This window comes from Nicotiana tomentosiformis, chromosome 4 (genome assembly GCF_000390325.3).
Source record: "Nicotiana tomentosiformis chromosome 4, ASM39032v3, whole genome shotgun sequence".
Taxonomy (NCBI): domain Eukaryota; kingdom Viridiplantae; phylum Streptophyta; class Magnoliopsida; order Solanales; family Solanaceae; genus Nicotiana; species Nicotiana tomentosiformis.
Genome location: NC_090815.1, coordinates 101,798,221 through 101,816,355, shown reverse-complemented (window position 1 = coordinate 101,816,355; position 18,135 = coordinate 101,798,221). Strand labels below are relative to the sequence as shown.

At 36.2% G+C, this 18,135-nt stretch overlaps 1 protein-coding gene and 1 long non-coding RNA gene across 3 annotated transcripts; one reads left to right on the top strand and one right to left on the bottom strand.

Annotated features, from left to right (window-relative positions):
- The first annotated feature begins 319 nt into the window (after nucleotides 1-319).
- On the top strand, nucleotides 320-17,309 carry LOC104120675 (sugar transport protein 5). 2 transcript variants are annotated; one of them, XM_070200072.1, is made up of 5 exons: nucleotides 320-716; nucleotides 1,500-1,825; nucleotides 1,962-2,151; nucleotides 2,555-3,000; nucleotides 16,757-17,309. In XM_070200072.1, exons 1-5 carry the CDS (start codon nucleotides 575-577, stop codon nucleotides 17,177-17,179), a joined length of 1,527 nt encoding a protein of 508 aa, XP_070056173.1. In that variant the 5' UTR covers nucleotides 320-574; the 3' UTR covers nucleotides 17,180-17,309. The 2 variants fall into 2 exon arrangements, with proteins under 2 accessions (XP_070056173.1, XP_009630783.1); XM_009632488.4 differs by lacking the exon at nucleotides 16,757-17,309 and adding an exon at nucleotides 3,522-4,096 and having other exon boundaries at nucleotides 344-716.
- On the bottom strand, nucleotides 4,309-9,243 carry LOC117273509 (uncharacterized). The gene is made up of 2 exons (XR_004503511.2): nucleotides 8,807-9,243; nucleotides 4,309-4,651 (listed from the first exon to the last, which is right to left on the bottom strand). It is a non-coding gene; the product is annotated as an uncharacterized lncRNA (long non-coding RNA).
- Nucleotides 17,310-18,135: the final 826 nt, after the last annotated feature.

Genomic DNA, 18,135 nt, shown 5'->3' with positions numbered 1-18,135 from the left:
CTAGTTTCACAACAAGCACTTCTGAACTTTTTCCGCTTGTGCATCTTCTTCTGTTATTCAGCAACTAACTAAATCTCTCTCGTATTAACTCCAAATTTTCCGCTTATCGTTCTATCTTTTTTTTTAATTCAGAAACTGGATAATTGACCTAACCACATTCGTCGCAGATATTCCAACTGTAGGACCATTAAGCATGGTCAAGGGCGCTACAGAATATTTCCAGAAGAATTAAAAAATATGCTAAATTAAGCCTTTACTCCTCTTACCTACCATTCTCTTGCAGTACTGCTGCGTACTAAATAAATACAAGCTACAGTATATAGAAGGGGGAGGAAAGAGGAAGTTGCACAGCTAAAAGTCACCAGAAATTCCTTCATCACTTCCTATTATAACAATGTTTAAAACGTCTAGACTTCTAACTAGTTCATTAATTTGCATGTTCTGTTTCTTTACGCCATTAATTAGCAACTTCTTACTTTAGTGGATAACTTTGTGTTCATATATATGTGCAGCTGCTCACTCTGTAGACTATAGGAAATATAATTAAATCTCTTCAAGTCGCTAAGAAGAAAAAATGGCACTTGGGGGCATGGCTGTTGAGGGACAAGGTGGTAGCGATAACCGTTTTAACGGGAAGATAACATTCGCCGTTGTCATCACTAGCATTGTTGCTGCATCAGGTGGCCTCATTTTTGGATTTGATATTGGAATTTCAGGTTAGTGTTTTCTCTTTCATTTTATGGATTCCAGTCCAACTTTTTTGTTAGGGATCTACACCTGATGATCAACAGTGTTTCTTAGGAGAAATCCCTACAAAGAAGGGCTGATCCTCATTTGATTTAACTTATGCATACAGAGTATATATAAAATTTACACTATTATTGTATGTTGAAGTAATTTGTTTTATTTTCCGCCTTACTAATTTCACTTTTTATGGTTGGGTACCTGTAATTATCTTTTAGATGGTATGATTGTGTAAAAATTTATGTATTGTCTCTGTATAGAAGTTAACTCATCATCTTTAACTTTTACATAGTACTAGTGTAACACTATAAAAAAAAGGGCAGCCCGGTGCACTAAGCTCCCGCTATGCGCGGGGTCCGGGGAAGGGCCGGACCTCAAGCCTTACCCTGCATTTCTGCAAGAGGTTGTTTCCACGACTCGAACCCATGACCTCCTGGTCACATGGCAACAACTTTACTAGTTATGCCAAGGCTCTCTATAAAGTCATACTAAAATAACTATAGGTTATCCATATTCAAGGAAAGAGAAGAGACATTTTATTTCAGGTAAACAACTTTCCAGGAAATTATAGGAACAACTGTCTTGACACTGTGTCATTCCTTTGTGAACCAGAGTATTTGCCTGATATATAAACTAAATTAAAAAAATGAGAACCAAAAGAGAACTGACCATTTCCAATACGGACTCGTAATTTCTATGCTGTGTAAGCCATATATATTCACAAATACTCAATCCCTTTTTTTTGTACACATCAGGAGGAGTGACAACAATGAGGCCATTTCTTGAAAAATTCTTCCCATCAATACTGAAGAAGGCAGCATCTGCTGGTGCTGAAACAAACGTGTATTGTGTGTACGACAGCGAGGTTTTAACAGCGTTTACTTCATCACTCTACATTGCTGGCTTGGTGGCATCTCTCGTAGCTGGTCGCCTCACAGCCGCCATAGGACGAAGAAACATAATGGTAGTAGGAGGCTGCACTTTCTTTGCTGGTGCTGCTATGAACGGTGTTGCTCAAAATATTTCTATGCTCATTTTGGGCCGCATTTTGCTAGGCTTTGGTGTTGGCTTTACTAACCAGGTAGGGAAAGAAGAGTATGTGTTTTAGGCCTCTTCCCCAGCCTACACTTTCTAGACACAATCCTGTCTTTCCGTGAACTAAAATCAAGACTTATGTAGTAATTTAACTTTCTTTTTAATTATGTATACCTTTAAAGGCTACTCCTGTGTATCTCTCAGAAATGGCACCTTCAAAATGGCGAGGTGCATTCAGCACAGGCTTCCAATTCTTCATAGGCCTTGGCATTGTTACTGCGAATTGCATAAACTATGCCACCTCTAAGCTCAGCTGGGGATGGCGCCTCTCCCTCGGCCTGGCCGTAGTTCCATCCGCGACAATGACCATAGGTGCACTTCTCATTTATTTTTGTTCATTTTCTATGTTACATATAATAGTGGCACATCTGGACCAGTTTGTACGCATCTCGACTATTTCACTGCCTATATATTATTTCCCATGAGTACAAGAACCGTGTATATCATGCACTTGAGTTTTTTTTATCTCTCCTGAGATATGAACCATGATACTTCATCAAAAACAAGGGATCTTTACATACATAACCGGTCATATTCACTATTTTGTTTTAGTCATATGCATATATTATACATTAATTATACACGATTATACACATATAATACATGAACTATGCATAAATTATACCTCCACAAATTATTTTTAGTTTAATCGATTGGGTGAGCGGCTATTTGAGTCAATTCTTCTATTGACACTAAGTCACACTTTTGGGTACAGGTGCACTTCTCATTTCAGACACACCAAGCAGCCTAGTTGATCGTGGAAAATTGGAGCAGGCAAAGCAATCTCTAGCAAAAGTTCGTGGAACCAATGACAACATTGAAATTGAAGCTGAGTTAGCTGATCTTATTAAATCTTGTGAAATTGCAAGAGCTTCAAAGGAAGAGCCTTTTGTAACAATCTTTAAGAGACAGCATCGGCCTCATTTGGTCATGTCCATTTTCATACCATTTTTCCAGCAAATGACTGGGATTAATATCATTGCATTCTACGCCCCTGTCCTTTTTCGATCAGTTGGTTTTGGGAATAACTCGGCTCTACTTGGTGCTGTTATACTTGGATTAGTCAATCTTGGTTCAATCCTTGTGTCTACTGGTATTGTTGATCGCTTTGGTCGGAGATTTCTCTTCATACTGGGCGGAGTACAAATGCTAATCTGCCAGGTGCGTGCTTAACTAATAGCCAACTGAGACAACTCGTTATGCACCCAAATATCCAAGATAAAACTCAAGCAATAATTAGTTGAAGAGTTAAATATGTTTTGTGCGTCGATAGTGTATATGTTGTTTTCATCATCAGGTTAAGTTGGCTTACAACAATATTTAACTTTTCATAACAAGCTAGCCAGATAAGGTAACCTGAAAATAGAGTAACAACCTGCTATAATTAGTTAAATTGCAATAATAGCATAAAATTTCTTGATATTGTCAGTGTATATAAGTTAAATTCTTAAAGAGTCTTAACTTTTATATACTGACGATGTATTGTTTTATTGCACTATCAAGTTAAATTGACATACAATAACATATAAGTGCAAGCTTTTAACAAATTTGATATGGTAACTTATCAAGAAAATAGAGTAAATATTAAATTATATTTATAATAGAAAGATATTGATACTGTTAGTGTGTATAACTTAGATGATCCTTGTGCTATTTACATGATTGGCTTAATGTTGGTGAAGGTAGCTATTGCTTCAACACTGGCAGCTTCAATAGGTGAAAATGGAAGCAAACACATAACCAAACAATATGCTGCCTTAGTACTTGCCCTGATGTGCATCTATGCTGCTGGTTTTGGTTGGTCATGGGGTCCTCTAAGTTGGCTCATTCCAAGCGAAATATTTCCGATAAACATTCGATCAACGGGACAGAGCATAAGTGTGGCTATGAACTTTGCAACCACATTCGTTCTGTCTCAAACATTTTTGGCAATGCTTTGTCACTTCAAGTATGGCGCTTTCTTATTCTTTTCTGGTTGGATTGCTGTTATGACCATTTTTATAGTGATGTTTATGCCAGAGACCAAAGGTGTTGCTTTGAATTCCATGCATCAAGCGTGGGAGCGGCACTGGTTTTGGGCTAGATATGTTAAAGATCAGAGCTAGTGCCGCAACAGAGTGAGCTAAGAAGTTGAATGGATTATACAAAAGTTTTATGGTGTAGTTTTTGTGATCTAGAAAGAAGAATTTTATCATAAGTGGATCATGATAAACAGATAATTAAATAAATAAAAGTGTTTTTTCTCAAATAGATAAAACTTAATATTTGCAATAAGATTAATTCAGAATTTTAAGTTAGTGTTTGCTTCAACTAGTGTGTATATTTCCTCATGTGGCTGGTATTAGCTAGTTTGAATTTCCTCAACCGGTATTAGCTAAAACATTTATACCAAATTTTTGTACCGGACTGAATAGCTCTGTAAAGGGAAAATGTATTCTTCCTACCTACATTACCGGTTATAAAAGGCTATTATAAATGGTAATTAAGGAAGCATTACATTGGTACTGCTCGTGCATTAACCATAGATGCAGTAGTAATAGTACTAGTAGAAGCATTAGCGCTGCCGATAATACAACATAGATTTCCTAGTGTAGCTAGGTTATTACAAACATTGATAGAGATTAGTTTGGTAGTTCCTAAGCCTTCTGCAACTTCTTGGATGAGCTTCGAAATAGTAGTAGATGGGGTCAAAATAGTGGGGTGGTTGGATGGAGCCCTCCTCCTTCCTTGTTGTGCTAATGCATGGGCTACTTTGTTACTCTCCCTAAAGCAATGTCTGATTTGAGGATTCCCCAGTTTCTTCAGTAGGTACCTGCATTCAACAGCAATATTTAAGTAAGTGGGGTAGTCTTGTTCTAGTAAGTGAGACTTCAGTAGAGTCTGTTTCTTTCTAGAGGTAGCAGTTCTTTTTCCCATGCGATCTGGAGTCCTTGTTGAAGTTCTAGAAGCTCCATATAAGTGTGGTTGTAGCCAAATTGGCGTCTAGCAAAGGCCAAGACACAGTTTCCATTGGCATTTCTAAAAATTCCTATGATGCATGGCCTCCACCCTGCATTGCGTTTGTGAAGGATCCATCTGTATTGAGCTTGTAGTGGCCTAATGGAGGTGTATGCCATATAATTTGGACATAGAGGGCGGATTCATATGCAAGATTATGGGTCCGCAAAATTAGATATTTTATGTACATATTTTTTAAAATTGGTATAATATTAAATGTTGGCACTCATGCTTCAAGAAGGTGAAATGATGCACTTAGTAGTACACCCATATACTAGATTTCCTAGATCCACCTCTGAACATGGTGCTTGTTCTTCGAGCTAGTAACATGTGCCGCTGTATGTTGGTACTCTAAAGCTTTCATGAAGATCAAGATAGGAGAAAGAGTGTTAGTCATGTTGTGAAAAGTATTATTATTCCGATTTATCCATAGTGTGTATAAATTGTTCTTACAACATGTACCTTTTCGTAACAAGCTAGATAAGGTAACCTGGAAAATAGAGTAATAACCTGCTATAACCAGTTAAATTGTAATAATAGCGTAAAATTTTTTGATATTGTCAATATATATTGTAATATTCCTCAAATCTAGGAAAGTTTCAACACACTAATTATAGAATTTAATTTTTTTTAAATCTCGCCTTGAGTGCATAAATATTATACTTTTATTACGGATATAAACCATGGTCATTGACTTTGAGTTACTTCTCTATTTAAAAATAATTGAATATACAATTAGGGAAATATTAATAATTTTAATATTATTAATTATTAAAAGTGAGTATCATTAATTATTAGTTAAGTTAAAACAAATAAATGGGGTTAAAATAACAAAAAAAGGTAGGGCAGCCTAAAGCCCATAAAATGGGAAGGCAAAAGGTTTAAATTAAAGCCTTAAACAATGGATTTCTGTCATTCACGCAAAAGGCAGAAGGCAAAAGCCTTATACGAAAGTTCAGTTCGCTCACGAATCAGAGAGACACGAAACAGAGGCTGCTTACTCACGCAGGCCACAGAAAGTTTTGGATTTTTTTACAAATCACTAGTTCTTGAACTCAGGCATATAAAATTTTCTATTCTCACTTATCCTACAGTATAAGAATTGGATAGTTAATTCCCTTCTTTCTCTGTATCAACAGTAAATTTCATGTCTAGGTGTGAAATTTTAAAATTAATTAAAATACAATAGTTGTTGTAGAATCAATTGTTTGACAAGTATAAATTGAAATGGGGCCTACGTGTTGGCTCGAGTAGTTTTGAGGTGAGTTGATATAACCATTTACTAAAGTGATTTAACTTACAAAAGCACGCATATAAGGTGTTTGATTGCTTAAAAGAGTTAATATGTACTTGATTGGAGCGAGTGAGGACCTATTAACTTAGAATTGTTCTAACTAAAGTTTAGATGATTTATTATGATATATGTGCATAAATTTTCAGATTTTTGTGTTATTCTTATATGCCATTTTCATGTTGAAAATTCATGAAGAAGCAAGAATCTTTAGAAATACTTTTAAATGTTTATTTTATTCTTATGCCATGCTTTACATTTAAGGATACCATTGAGAGTATGTATAGAATGTTTCAGAAAAGATTTAGACTTGAAATGTCATAAGCAGAGGTTTTAGAAAGAAAAGATTTTTGGGAGTATCCTCTATTCTGAGAAGGGGTCATCGTTCAGGCCGAGGGTCCTGACCAAAGCGTTGACTTCCTGAAACTACTTGTATCAAAGTAGGGAACACACGAGCCGAGGATCTCGTTGTTGAGAATTTACTTAGTCAGGCTAAGGTATGATACATGAGCTCTGAGAACCATGAAGCGAGTGACACCTTGTGGATTGGGCCTATTCGATCAGGTTGGGATCGAATTCGTACCGATCACACAGTGACTAAGACAGAAATAAGTCAGGATAGTTGAACTCCCAAAGCATAAAGTGAAGTATTTTTTTTAGATAAGAAATAAAACAAAAATATTTTCTTTTAGAATATTTATAAACTGGTATTATGCAATTATTTAGAATTGTTCTTAGAAGCTTTATGTTTTTCCATGCACTTAGAATCTTTATTCGTAATGTATATTTTATTAAAGTTTCGCCCCCTATCGTTGAGACTCACTGAGTACAATGGATGGTACTGACGTTCTCTTTTGAGAACCTACGTTAGTCTGCGGTACAACGTAGGAACCGATTTTGCAGGCGAGTAAGCTACAGGTTAGGACTTTCCTTTCTTCCACTTCTATTGGTGAGTTCTGTCACACCACTTTTTTTTACCTCACTAACCTCCTTTAAAAATATACAAGAAAGTGATTTAAAAGCTCAAAAGGGTTTCAATTTGAAAGTGACGAGATTGTGTTTTAAAAGATTTTTCAGAGTCGCCACTTGACATTTGGTTTCGGTGTGCCAAGTCACCATTTTTTAAAAATACAATTTTTCCTTTCAAAACACATTTAAACTCCAAAACTAGTTTGCACCAGAGATTCTAAGTAATGGGGTTCATTTGACTCGGGGAGAAGGTGTTAGGCATTCCCCGAGTCCCGTAACTAGTACAGTTGCGTACTTGATCTAGTTAGCTTATAAAAATATCGAATTGAGGCAAAAACAAACAAGAAAAAATAAACACACAAAAGGCTCGAGGTTGTCCCCTCCTGAATAAAATAAAGTAAAAGAAGAAATAAAAACAAAAATAAAAATGAAATACTAAAGTTCTATTCTATGCTTCCTCACATCGTCTCGTCTTTGGCCTTCATTTACATTTACTTCGGGGCATTCCCCGGATAAAATATTTATAAGTTTCTTGGGACAATCCCCGGATAAAATAATAAACTAAGGGACAACCTCTAACCTCAGAGAAATGGGCCTAAAGATTTGGTTATCCAAAGGTTGTCGGCCTAGATATGCTACTAGCAGGTAAAATAAAGTGAAATAGAAGGAAAGTAGAACTAAAACAAAACAGTGACCCTAATCCAATGCTCACTTTCTTTTTAACTCTATTTAAGACCAAATCACACGGACCAACAAGCAATTCTTTTCATTATCTTCTTCCATTAGTATGTGACCTCACGTCAAATATCAACACATAAAGAAACTCAAGGCACAAACCGGCAGTCAAGCAATAGTACAACCAAACCCGATTAATTTAACTAGATACTAAGTTCAAACAATCAATCATTAAGGAAAATGGTAAACAAAATGGTAATAGACTTAGATGAAGCTCAAGACAACTTAAAGGAACCAAAACTCAAAGAAACCTAGATAAGAAAGAACTAGGACCAATAAGACTAAACAAATTCAATTAAAACTAAGAATATTCACCAAAATAATATATAGGCTATGCTAATATGCTAACGTTACTCCAACTGATTAAGAGCTAAATCATTCCAATCAAGATATATCACTTTGTGAATAAACAATTAAACTTTCTCTAAATTAAAATGTTTTCATGATCATTAAATTCCAACAACTCTAGAGATCAAAACTCAATAAATCACACCTCAATTGAATACTACGACTTCATGAACATGCTGACCTTTTTCTTCTGGAAAATGACAGCGAACTCAAACATGCGGTAAGAGTACTAACGAACAGGAAGCTAAGGAATTAATGGTAAGAAATGGTATTATAATCTTGTAGTAAAATTCCATAGTAAGATTTTTGAAGTTCAGAAATAATACTATAACCTTTTCACCTTCTATAACATTCCATGAAGTGATGTTAAATTCAAACTGAAAATCCCAATTATCAAGTTAAATCCGAAATCCAGATTCGACCTTCTTAAAATGAAGCTTAATGAACCCGTAAACAAAACGAAATTGTCACATAGATGACCAACTAAGATTTCTGGAGCAGCACGTCTCAAATCAGGAATGTAAAATATACTCTAACAAGACATGAGAATGAAATTCAGAGATAGGGCCAGTAATACATTTAAATCACACATCAAAACAGAAGGGGAAAAAGGGAAAAGAAACAGACCTGAGCGCGCAAAACTTTTAATTAAATTTCGCTTGGGATCAAATACAAGTGAAAATCTGAAGCAACAGCAGCCAAGGAACAAAAACCGCTCACTCGAACCCTGGACAGAAACTCTAATCGGCACCTCCGCTCAACTAAAATCCATCGCTGAACACCACGATCAAAAGAAGAAACTAATACTATTATTTTTGTATTTTTCGGACTTGAGGCAAAAAGAAATCAGAGAAAAAAGATTTTTTTTTTTGAATGAACTAGAACCGAGAAATAGAAGAAGAAAGATGGAAAACCAAAATACAAATCCTCCGCCCTCTTTTTCTGTTCGTTCAACCTCTCTATATCACTCCTTAAAATGTTGCCCCCACTCAAACTCTCTCTCCCGAAAATTCTCCCTTCCCTCAAAGTGTTGTCCCCGCTCCTATTTCGTGACTACTCCTAGCTGTGTTGGTGAGTGTGTGAAGAATAGTGTAGAAGGGTGAGGTGGCATTATTTAATTGGTTCAAGAAAGCATAATAATTTTGAAGAAAAAGGGCAAATAATAGGAAGGTGTGAATATGGGATAGAAAAAGACAAGATGGGACTTAAATTTTCCTTATTTTTGCTCTTACTCCTTCCATTCTTTTCTCTTTTCTTCCAGTTCTTTTCGTTTCTTTCTTTCTCTCTCTTTTTTTTTTGTTTGTTCTTTCTTTTGGAAAATAACATTAAGTAACAAAACTAATTAGTTGGATTCATAAAGGAAGATAATCAGATTGCTACTAATTCAAATAATTTTTAAGAGAAGTATATTTAACTAAAATCTGCACCTTAAGTATTATATTAAACTAAATGAGATGTATTTTTTGTAAAGCTTTTCTTCTTATCTTTTTTTTTTTTGAAAAATAAATAAAATGTCATGGCTATTTTTGTAAAAAAAATTTCAAAAGTAAAACTAACTAGACAAAATCTCAACTAGCTAAAATAAAGGAAATATGTTTTTGCAATTTTTTAATTTTTAAGATAAATAAAGCAAAAAAGTTTAAAATAGTCAAAATAGCGACATTAAGCCTAAAACAACATCTAAACACTAAAAGGTATAAAATTTTGGGGAGGGTCAAAAATTACATGTCTACAAGCTCCACTTTTGTTCGTGGAGTATTCCCTTGAGTCATCTTTATTTAGTTATTTCTTTGTTTACTTGGAGAACTAGCGAGGCAATCTCATTTCCTCAACAGTGCGTCAGTTTATAAGTAGAGATTTCATAGACACAGTCGATGGGTTAAGATTCAGATATTTTTGATAATAACTTGGCAGTATTTTAGTGGTTACTACGAATAAAGTTTTATGGTTAGGTTATTCTAGATATTTAAATTAATTAAAAGTATTTGATTAAAGTATTGCCTTATTGCATATAAAGTTTAAGGTTATAATAGATTTGATAATCGCAGATGGTTCGCTCGGTCAAGTTTAGTTATCGGGTGCCGGTCACGGCTTGTTCAGACAATAGGTCATGACAAACTTGGTATCAGAGCCTCAGGTTTATGGAGTCCTATGGGTCTATGAAGCCGTGTTAGTAGAGTCTTATGTATGGGTATGAAGCGCGCCATACTTATAAATAGGAGGCTACCAGCATTTAGAAAAAGTCTCATTTTTTTTTCATACTTTAGATCGTGCAGTAGAGCCTACATCTAAGAAATTATCTAATGTATTCGTTTCTCCAAAACTCGAAGAAATGGCTCGTACCCGCAACTCTGAAACAGACACTCAGGATGCTACTCAAGAAACTATTGCTACTATTGTGGCTCAAGGTAGAACTAAGAAGGTTTCAACTCAGAAAAGGAAGGGTAAATCCACAAAGGGGGTTCAAGTACGCCGAATTGAACATGAAGAAGGGGTGGAGCATGATGAGCCAGTACCTCAGGATCCAGTGTCGCCCCCAACAGCAGCTCTGACTCAGACACCTATATCTCCAGAGGTGGGTCAGATGTTTAATGTTGTCAACAGTGCTATGGAGATGTTTAAATCCTTCATGGCCAACCAAAACGAGAGAAGAGATGAGATTTCACCTCAATCAAATAGACAGAACAATTCTGAGTCCTCAAGAGTGAATGAGTTTTTAAAGCTGAGTCCTTCATTGTTACGTGGTACTATAGTTGATGAAGATCCAATGTTCTGGATGGAGGATGTCAATAAAGCCCTCCGAGTGATGAAGGCAATTGATGATGAAGCTGTGGAGCTGGCTGCTTACCAGCTTAGAGATGTGACCGGCGCTTGGTTTGAGATGTGGGAAAAGGAAAGAGATGAAGATGATGTTCCGCCTACTTGGGAAGAATTTGAAGAGGCCTTCATGGCTAATTTTATACCAGAAGAGGATAGGGAAGCTAAGGCTACAGAGTTCAACTCAAGCAAGGGAATAAAAGTTATTGCTTATGCTTCCAGACATTTAAAGAATCATGAGAAGAACTATCCCATACACGACTTGGAGCTTGCAGCAGTGGTGTTTGCATTAAAGATATGACAACACTACCTTTATGGCGAGCATTCTAAAGTGTTTACAGATCACAAAAGCCTCAAGTACATCTTCAAGCAGAAAGAATTAAATTTGAGACAGAGAAGGTGGCTCGAGCTATTGAAGGATTATGATATCAATATTCTTTATCACCGGGGCAAAGCTAATATGGTAGCAGATGCACTTAGTAGGAAGTCAATGGGTGTCCTGGCCCATCTTGCAGTACAAAAGTAAACTTTGGGTCGAGAAATTCAAAAACTGGCAAATGATGGAATTAGATTGGATGAGACCGAAGAAGGAGGTATAACTTCTTATGCCTTAGCACAATCCTCTCTTGTTGCGCATGTTAAGGCTAAACAAGACGAAGATCTGTACTTAGGGAAGTTAAAGAAATCATTACTTTCATTCTAGGAAGTGATGGAGTTTTGAAGTTGAATGATCGGTTATGTGTGCCTGATGTAGATGGTCTTAGGAAGGCCATAATGGAAGAAGCTCACAGCTCGAAGTACTCTATCCACCCAGGTTCTACAAAAATGTATCTGTACTTGAAAGAGTTGTATTGGTGGAAAGGCATGAAGAAGCAAGTAGCAGATCATGTGGCCAAATGTTTGAATTGCCAGCAAGTCAAAGCCGAGCATCATAGGCCTACTGGCCTAGCTCAAGATATAGGGATACCACAGTGGAAATCGGAGATGATTAATATGGATTTCGTAGTATGTCTGCCTCGCACATACCGTAAGCATGATTCAATTTGGGTTATTATAGACCGATTGACAAAGTCCGTGCATTTCCTACCAGTAAACGATAGATTCCACAGAGCAGTATGCGTAGTTGTACATAAAAAATATAGTCGGATTGCATGGTACTCCAGTTTCAATCATATCTGACGGAGGCCCTCAGTTCACGGCGCATTTTTGGCAGGCATTTCAAAAACGATTAGGTACCAAGGTCAATTTGAGCACCGCTTTCCATCCACACACTGATGGTCAGGCAAAAAGGACCATTCAGACTCTCGAAGATATGTTGCGAGCATGTGTTATAGATTTTGGAGGTAATTGGGATGATCACTTATCACTGATAAAATTTGCTTACAATAATAGCTATCAGACCAGCATTGGTATGGCTCCTTATGAAGCGTTGTATGGGCGAAGATGTAGGTCTCCAGTGGGTTGGTTTGAACCAACAAAAGTTCCGTTGATTGGTCCAGAGTTTGTTTGTGAGGCCTTAGAGAAAGTCCAGCTAATCAAAGAAAGACTAAAAGCGGCTCAGAATCGTCAAAAGTCCTATTCTGACAAGAGGCATCGTGACTTAGAGTTCATGGTGGTGTTTTTGAAAGTTTTACCAATGAAAGGAGTTATGAGGTTTAGTAAGAAGGGGAAACTTAGTCCTAGATTTATCGGACCATATGAGATTATAGAAAAGAAGGGAAACGTGGCTTATGAGCTAGCGTTGCCCGTTGAATTGTCCTCTGTTCATCATGTCTTTCATGTGTCTATGCTTAGAAAATACATTTATGATGAGTCGCATATAATACCTGTCGACGCCATAGAAATTAAAGGAGGCTTGACTTATGAAGAGGTACCTATAAAAATTCTCAATAGGCAAGTAAGAAAGTTGAGAACAAAAGATATAGCATCGATAAAAGTTTTGTAGAATAATCATGATCCAAAAAAGGCTACGTGGGAGGTTGAGGAAGCTATGAAGAAGAAGTATCCTTATTTATTTGAGGAACAAGGTATGCGAACCTAGGTTTGGCTTGACATTTATATTTTATTTATTAAATTCAAGTTAGCAAGTGTTTATGTCCTTACTAGATTATACTTAGTTGTTGAAGTAATTTAGTTTCTGTCAGAGCATATTTAGTTATTAAATAATTTAGTGACATGCCAGAGTATATTTAATTCATTAAAATGATTTACTTTTGCAGAAGCGTTGTGCTTTAGATTTCGGTTGGTTATTATGGTACCTCCTTGTCGGAGTGTGAGTAATTAGTTTATGAGTTGTGTATGGTGCCTATGGATGGCCTGTTATGGTATATTTGGTTGTTGTTGGTATAGTGGTGGTATTGGTGACAGGGATATTTTTTTTGGATAGTCCAATTTACAGGAGAGACTCTGTCGAAATTTTTGAAAATTTAGGGAGTTAGCCAAAATTTTGAGTCCGTTGGGAAAAGTGAGTAGTGCTAAGAAAACTTAAGAAGTTCAAGTGAGTAGTGCTAGAACCATTCGAGGGCGGATGTTTTTAAGGAGGGAAGATTGTAACATTCCTCAAATCTAGGAAAGTTTCAACACACGTTAATTATAGAATTTATTTATTTTTAAATATTGCCTTGAGTGCATAAAAATTATATTTTTATTATGGATTTAAACCCTGGTCATTGACTTTGAGTTACTTCTCTATTCAAAAATAATTGAATATACAATTAGGGAAATATTAATAATTTTAATATTATTAATTATTAAAAGTGGGTATCATTAATTATTAGTTAAGTTAAAACAAAAAAAGGGTCAAAATAATAACAAAAAAAAAGGTGGGGGCTAGCCTAAAGCCCATAAAATGGGAAGGCAAGAGGCTTAAATTAAAGCCTTAAACAGTGGGTTTCTGTCATTCACGCAAAAGGTAGAAGGCAAAAGCCTTATACGAAAGTTCTGTTCGCTCACGAAACAGAGAGCCACGAAACAGAGGCTGCTTACTCACGCAGGCCACAGAAAGTTTTGAATTTTTTTACAAATCACTAGTTCTTGAACTCGGGTATATAAAATTTCATATTCTCAATTATCCTACAGTATAAGAATTGGATAGTTAATTCCCTTCTTTCTCTGTATCAACAGTAAATTTCATGTTTAGGTGTGAAATTTTAAAATTAATTAAAATGCACTGATTGTTGTAGAATCAATTGTTTGACGGGTATAAATTGGACTGGGGCCTACGTGTTGGTTCGAGAAGTTTTGAGGTGAGTTGATATAACCCTTTACTAAAGTGGTTTAACTCAAAAAAGCACGCATACAAGGTGTTTGATAAATTGCTTAAAAGAGTTAATATGTACTTAATTGGAGCGAGTAAGTACCTATTAACTTAGAATTATTCTAGATAAAGTTTAGATGATTTATTATGATATATGTGCATAAAATTTCAGATTTTTGTGTTATTCTTATATGCCATTTTCATGTTGAAAATTCATGAAGAAGCAAGAATCTTTAGAAATACTTTTAAATGTTTATTTCATTCTTATGCCATGCTTTACATTTAAGGATATCATTATGAGTATGGATAGGATGTTTCAGAAAAGATTTAGACTTGAAACGTCACAAGAAGAGGTTTTAGAAAGAAAAGATTTTTGGGAGTATCATTTATTTTGAGAAGGGGTCATCGTCCAGGCCGAGGGTCCTGACCAAAGCGTTGACTTCCTGAAACTATTTGTGCCAAAGTAGGGAGCACAAAGCTGATGGTCTCGTTGCTGAAAATTTACTTAGCCAGGTTAAGGAATGATACACGAGCGCTGAGAACCATGAAGCGAGTGGCACCTCGTGGATTGGTCCTATTCGATCAAGTTGGGATCGAACTCGTACCGATCACACGGTAACTAAGACAGAAATAAGTCAGGATAGTTGGAACTCCCGAAGCATAAAGAGAAGTATTTTTTTTAGATAAGAAATTAAAAAAATTATTTTCTTTTAGAATATTCATAAACTGGTATTATACAATTATTTAGAATTGTTCTTGGAAACTTTATATTTTTTCATGCATTTAGAATATTTGTTCATAATGTATATTTTATTAAAGTTTTGCCCCCTATCGTTGAGACTCACTGAGTACAATGGATGGCACTGACGTTCTCTTTTGGAGCCTACGTTGGTCTGCGGTACAACGTAGGAACCGATTTTCCAGGCGAGTAGGCTACAGGTTAGAACTTCCCTTTCTTCCACTACTATTGCTGAGCTCCGCTTTTGTTCGTGGAGTATTCCCTTGAGTCATCTTTATTTAGTTATTTTTTTGTTTACTTGGAGAACTAGCCAGGCAATCTCATGTCCTGAGCAGTGCATCAGTTTATCAGTAGAGGTTTCATAGACACAGTCGATGGGTTAAGATTTAGATGTTTTTAATAATAACTTGGCAGTATTTTAGTGGTTACTACGAATAAAATTTTATGGTTAGGTTATTCTAGATATTTAAATTAATTAAAAGTATTTCGTTAAAGTATTGCCTTGTTGCATATAAAGTTTGAAGTTATAATAGATTTGATAAGAGCAGATGGTTCGCTCGGTCAAGTTTAGTTATCGGGTGCCGGTCACGGCTTGTTCAGACAATAGGTCGTGACAAACTTGGTATCAGAACCTCAGGTTTATGGAGTCTTAGGGGTCTATGAAGCCGTGTCAGTAGAGTCTTATTTATGGGTATGAAGCGCGTTATACTTATAAATATGAGGCTACCAGCGTTTAGGAAAAGTCTCATTTTTTTTCATACTTTAAATCGTGCAGTAGAGCCTACCTCTAAGAAATTATCTAATGTATTCTTTTCTCCAAAACTCGAGGAAATGGCTCGTACTCGCAACTCTGACACCGACACTCAGGATGTTACTCAAGAAACTATTGCTACTATTGTGGATCAAGGTAGAACTAAGAAGGCTTCAACTCAGAAAAGGAAGGGTAAATCCACAAAGGGGGTTCAAGTGTCCCGAGTTGAACACGAAGAAGAGGTGGAGCATGATGAGCCAATACCTCAGGATCCAGTGTTGCCCCCAACAGCAGCCTCGACTCAGACAGCTATATCTCCAGAGGTGGGTCAGATGTTTAATGCTGTCAATAGTGCTATGGGGATGTTTAAAGACTTCATGGACAACCAGAACGAGAGAAGAGATGAGATTCCACCTCAATCAAATAGACAGAACAATTCTGAGTTCTCAAGAGTGAATGAATTTTTAAAGCTGAGTCCTTCATTGTTCCGTGGTACTATGGTTGATGAAGATCCAATGTTGTGGCTGGAGGGTGTCAAGAAAGCCCTCCGAGCGATGAAGACATTTGATGATGAAGCTGTGGAGCTGGCTGCTTACCAGCTTAGAGATGTGGCCGACGCTTGGTTTGAGATGTGGCTGCTTACCAGCTTAAAGTATTGCCTTGTTGCATATAAAGTTTGAAGTTATAATAGATTTGATAAGAGCAGATGGTTCGCTCGGTCAAATTTAGTGATCGGGTACCGATCACGACTTGTTCAGAAAATGGGTCGTGACATATATATAAGTTAAATTCTTAGAGAGTCTTAACTTCTATACGCTGACGATGTATTATTTTGTTGCACTATCAAATTAAGTTGACATGCAATAACATATAAGTGCAAGCTTTTAACAAATTGATCAAGAAAATAAAGTAAATATTAAATTATATTTACAATAAAAAGATATTTATACTGTCTGTGTGTATAAATTAGATGATCCTTATGCTAATTACATGATTGGCTTAATGTTGGTGAAGGTAGTAATTGCTTCTACACTTGCAGCTTCAATAGGTGAAAATGGAAGCAAACACATAACCAAACAATATGCTGCCTTAGTACTTGCCCTGATGTGCATCTATGCTGCTGGTTTTGGTTGGTCATGGGGTCCTCTAAGTTGGCTCATTCCAAGCGAAATATTTCCGATAAACATTCGATCAACGGGACAGAGCATAAGTGTGGCTATGAACTTTGCAGCCACATTCGTTCTGTCTCAAACATTTTTGGCAATGCTTTGTCACTTCAAGTATGGCGCTTTCTTATTCTTTTCTGATTGGATTGCTGTTATGACCATTTTTATAGTGATATTTATGCCAGAGACCAAAGGTGTTGCTTTGAATTCCATGCATCAAGTTTGGGAGCAGCACTGGTTATGGGATAGAGATGTTAAAGATCAGCCCTAGTCCCACAACGGAGAGAGAGCAAAGAAGTTGAATGGATTATACAAAGGGTTAAAAGCAATTCACTAGTGAAAAAAATATATAAAGGGTTAATATGTTCATCATCCCTGCCTCAAAGTCTGTGTCACACACACAAAAAAAAAAGAAGCATTCAATGTTTCAGAATAATAAGATCGTACCAGTAATGTTATAGTATCTAATCATCCAACGGTGAATATTTTGCGGAACTCAGTTCCGTCAAATTTGAGGAATCCTTTCTAAGTGGTAAACACACATGACAACATGTCCTGCTGTGCTACCTAAAAAGAAAAACACAGATTAGAAAACAGAAAATAATTGCATGGGCTGAAAAGCATTTATAACTATATTGGGTTTCAATGTAAGACAGGTTTGAGATGCTGGCCTACCCTGGAGTTGCTCTTCTGAAGCAAACGGATTAAAGAGCAAAATTTCATCCACCCGGTTAAGTATCTAAAATCTAAGGACCCTGTAAAAGCAAAGATCACAAGTTTAGTACATCCAAATTGAAACAATATGCTAATTATAACAGATCACAACACCCAATGACACACACAACCAATGGAAAAAAAAAAAGATCAGCACGTACGCTCTACTATTGAACAAGCAATACAAGTTCCAATTACACATACCTTGTCAATTGTTCCATCCGAATTATCAGATTTATTTGGACCTCCAAGAAGCTTGGTTCCATCCAAATTACCGGATTCATTTTGGATTGATATTCGAAACTAAGTCACAGTTTCAAAATTAATTGAAATTTAGGCATGTTTCTAATTGTTTCGATAAAAATACCACAGCTTAATAAAGTGGCAGATACTCCAGCTTAAGAAGTACCTATTATTCAATTACTTTACAAACACTGGCATTATCAATCTGAAAAATGGCTAACTAGCGCTACTTTTACCACTAGAACCCTTGGTGGTTATCTAAGAACTCTA